Genomic DNA, 3090 nt, shown 5'->3' with positions numbered 1-3090 from the left:
GTCCAGCCACCTGGCTGCCAATTGTCGAGCTGTGATTGGCCTGGGACTAAATCATCACATGAAGTGCAAATTGGGGTATGGTGGAGTCAAGTTTTGCAAGTTTAGGACTAAATCATCACATTTTGTGCAAGTTAGGGTACTTGGGATGCTATTACCTCATAATTTTGGGTCATGTTTCTGTCAATGTTGTACACACCATGTTTCTTAGTTTCCGTCTGTAAATAGATGCTTCGGCCTCAATGGCTTTGCATCTATTTAAAAAGAAATTGATTGCTGCCGATAGGTTTTGATCTTTTTTCAAAATAAAATGTTTGTGACAAATATTCAATTAAAAAATGTTACCATGCAGAAAAGTAAAAGGTCTAGTATCAGATAGCATACGTCTGATTTTCTGACGGTAGAAAGGCACACACAAAGTACGTTTCTTGACATAAGTTGTCTTGTAGTTCAACTCATACAATCGTCTTCAATCACATCCAGATAGTTTCAGCTGCATCTCAATAATATTAAGCTTCAATTGCCATCAAGAGTAGACCACGCTCAGTCAATCAGTCGGACCAAGGCGAAGTCTTGTCGATGCGGACGTTGAGGGGCATCTCCATGGCGCCCCCGTCCGCTCCTGGGACCAGGTACACCTGCGGCACCGCAAGGAACGTCGGCTCGCCGGCGGCGACCACGGCGCCGGGCGAGGTGCTGCTCCTCATCTGCATCTCCACCAGCACGATGTCCGCCTTGCCGCCGTTCGCGACCGCCGACGCCGCCAGGTTCACCCACATCTTGCACGTGAATCGTGGCCGCGTCGCCGCGCTCGCCCTGGCGCAGACCACGGACAGGGCGGTCGCCGCGGCGCCGAGCGCGCCCACGGTGAGGACGAACACGCGGCCGTCGTCCTCGTTGACCAGCAGCAGCCGCGGCGTCGACACGGGTACCTGGAACCGGCTCACCTTGCCGTAGTGGATGGTGCGCACCGGCACCGAGTGGGCGGCGCTGAGGTGGCCGGCGAGATCCGTCGCCGCACCGACGAAGACGCAGCCGGGCTCCGTGCAGCGGCAGAGCGCGTGCGGGCACGCGCTCCGGTGCTCGTCGGCCTCGTGGTAGGTGACATACCTCTGGCAGCCGGCGTTGGGACACTCAATCCTGGTGGAGGACACGACGGCGTCCAGCGCGGGGCAGGGGTCGAAGAAGCCGCAGCCGTCCGTGCACGCCCCGCACTGGCCGGAGGGCTGCTGGGCCACGCACCCGCCGCACGCCAGGTGGCCGCCCTTGCACTGCAGGCACACAGATCGGAGTCCGGCGGTAGATCAGCACGTCTGAGCAAAAGAATCGATCGAGCGTGGACGAAAGAACGAAAGGAGCAGAGGAAGAACCTGGAAGACGGGGGGCTTGAAGGGGAGGGTGCAGAGCGGGCAGTGGAGCACGCACATGTCGATCTTCACCGCGAGCTCCGCCCTCGGGCTGTGCTCCGCCACCGCAACGATGGCGCCTCCTCCGGCCGCCGCGTCGTGCGCGACGAGCTCTTGCTTCACGAGGTGGCCGTCGGGCAGGTCCAGCCGCGCCTTCTTGGCGCTCTCGTCGGCCTTGTCCATGGCCGATGGCGAGCCCCTGCTCCTCCCCTCCACGCCGGCGCCCTGCATCCTACCTAGCTCTTGGGGAAAACCCTCTCCGTCTGTTCTGTCACAGGCCAAACTTTTCCTGTAGCAGGAGCAAGAACAAATGGAGCTCGGCCAGTACCGCACTAGAGATGAGATGAGATGCTTCCTTCATCATTGACTAGTGCTGAATTCCACTCGCGTCCCTCCTCTTGCCACTATTCCACACAGCCCATAGAGTAACTGAGTAAATGTTTTTTGAATTGGTGAAATGGAGATCTGTAGCGGCTAGAATATCAGGTGCTACCGAGGCTCAAGTGCTTCCGTGATACGGGCTTGAGAGCCATTGGATTTCAGAATCGGACGGCATCTGGAAACTGTTGTAGCTGCTGGAACATTTTGCAAAAAGGTCTCCTAGGAGTCCAAAAATTGCTCGTAGGTAAACTTCCCGTGTCTCGCTTGTTTTTTTACGGGAGGGAGGTTCAACAGGGTTCAAGAGGGACCAGATCAAATTTTAGTGAAACCCGCTTCTCTCTCACACCATCACACGTGCGACCACCTCGAGTAAAGGTGATGAATGAACACGCGCGACGACGAGGTGATCAATGACACGTATATGATTAAACTCTGGCTAGGTGATGGCTCTTCTGCAACGTGAAACTGGCAGCGTATATCCATAGGCAGCAATTGCATTCCGCTAGGGTTAAGTGACTTTGCACTGAGATGCGACAAAGATGTAACTCATGAACCATCTCTATGGCGATACGAATGTGGTTGTGAACCAACATGGAAGCATAATATTTTTCTTTATCCGTAAGTTGTGGGACTTAACGCAATGCACACAAGACATTTTCCTTCACGAATCACGACCCTCATTTGCTTTTCCTTTTTCACTTTAGTTGGACGTCAGTCGTCTAAAAATGAAATTTGGGTAAGTCATTTCTGCTGGGAAAGGAGGAGGCGCGCGGAGCACCGACACCGTCGATGATAGGTTTTATCTTGTCTATCTTAGGTTTGCAGGTTCGCTAGGGAAGCAACACCATTGATGTTCTTAGGGATGCCGGGGGAGGCCGGGAGAGGGCGGGGGCAGGCTGCTTCTCTCCCTGATACTAGTAGGCTGTAGGCTGCGGTAGCACATAGCCACATACTATTGCACATGGGCCGTTTCCTCTGAAATGGGTACTATGTGATATAATGCCAGTGGAGGGGATTGTCATTTCAATGGCATGAATTGCAGTTATGCCATGTCTGCTCCTCAAGGGAAAAATATGTCCCGTTTTACCTTTCTGAATGCTGCTGTTCTTGGTAGGATGAACAAATGGCACCTTCTAGGGTCTTGATTGTGAAAACTGAATATAAATGTAGCATTTAGGACCCAGTTTCCAATCTAGTCTCTATCTGTAGTAGTGACGTGCTAGTTTATACTTGAAAACTGATTGGCTGCTGTTCTTGGTAGGATGACCAAATGGGAAATGACACATTCTAAGGTCTTGATTGTTTG

The 3090-nt window shown here is 53.1% G+C and overlaps 1 protein-coding gene across 1 annotated transcript; it reads right to left on the bottom strand.

The window, feature by feature from the left end:
- Positions 1-392: 392 nt before the first annotated feature.
- LOC123057597 (E3 ubiquitin-protein ligase SINA-like 10) lies at positions 393-1745 on the bottom strand. The gene is made up of 2 exons (XM_044480535.1): positions 1368-1745; positions 393-1268 (listed from the first exon to the last, which is right to left on the bottom strand). The coding sequence occupies exons 1-2, from the start codon at positions 1632-1634 to the stop codon at positions 549-551; spliced, it is 987 nt and encodes a 328-aa protein (XP_044336470.1). The 5' UTR covers positions 1635-1745; the 3' UTR covers positions 393-548.
- Between the last annotated feature and the right edge of the window lie 1345 nt (positions 1746-3090).

The sequence above is a fragment of the Triticum aestivum genome, chromosome 3A, assembly GCF_018294505.1.
Source record: "Triticum aestivum cultivar Chinese Spring chromosome 3A, IWGSC CS RefSeq v2.1, whole genome shotgun sequence".
In the NCBI taxonomy this organism is placed as follows: domain Eukaryota; kingdom Viridiplantae; phylum Streptophyta; class Magnoliopsida; order Poales; family Poaceae; genus Triticum; species Triticum aestivum.
The sequence above is the reverse complement of the archived record's forward strand: the minus strand, read 5'-3'. Positions and strand labels throughout refer to the sequence as shown.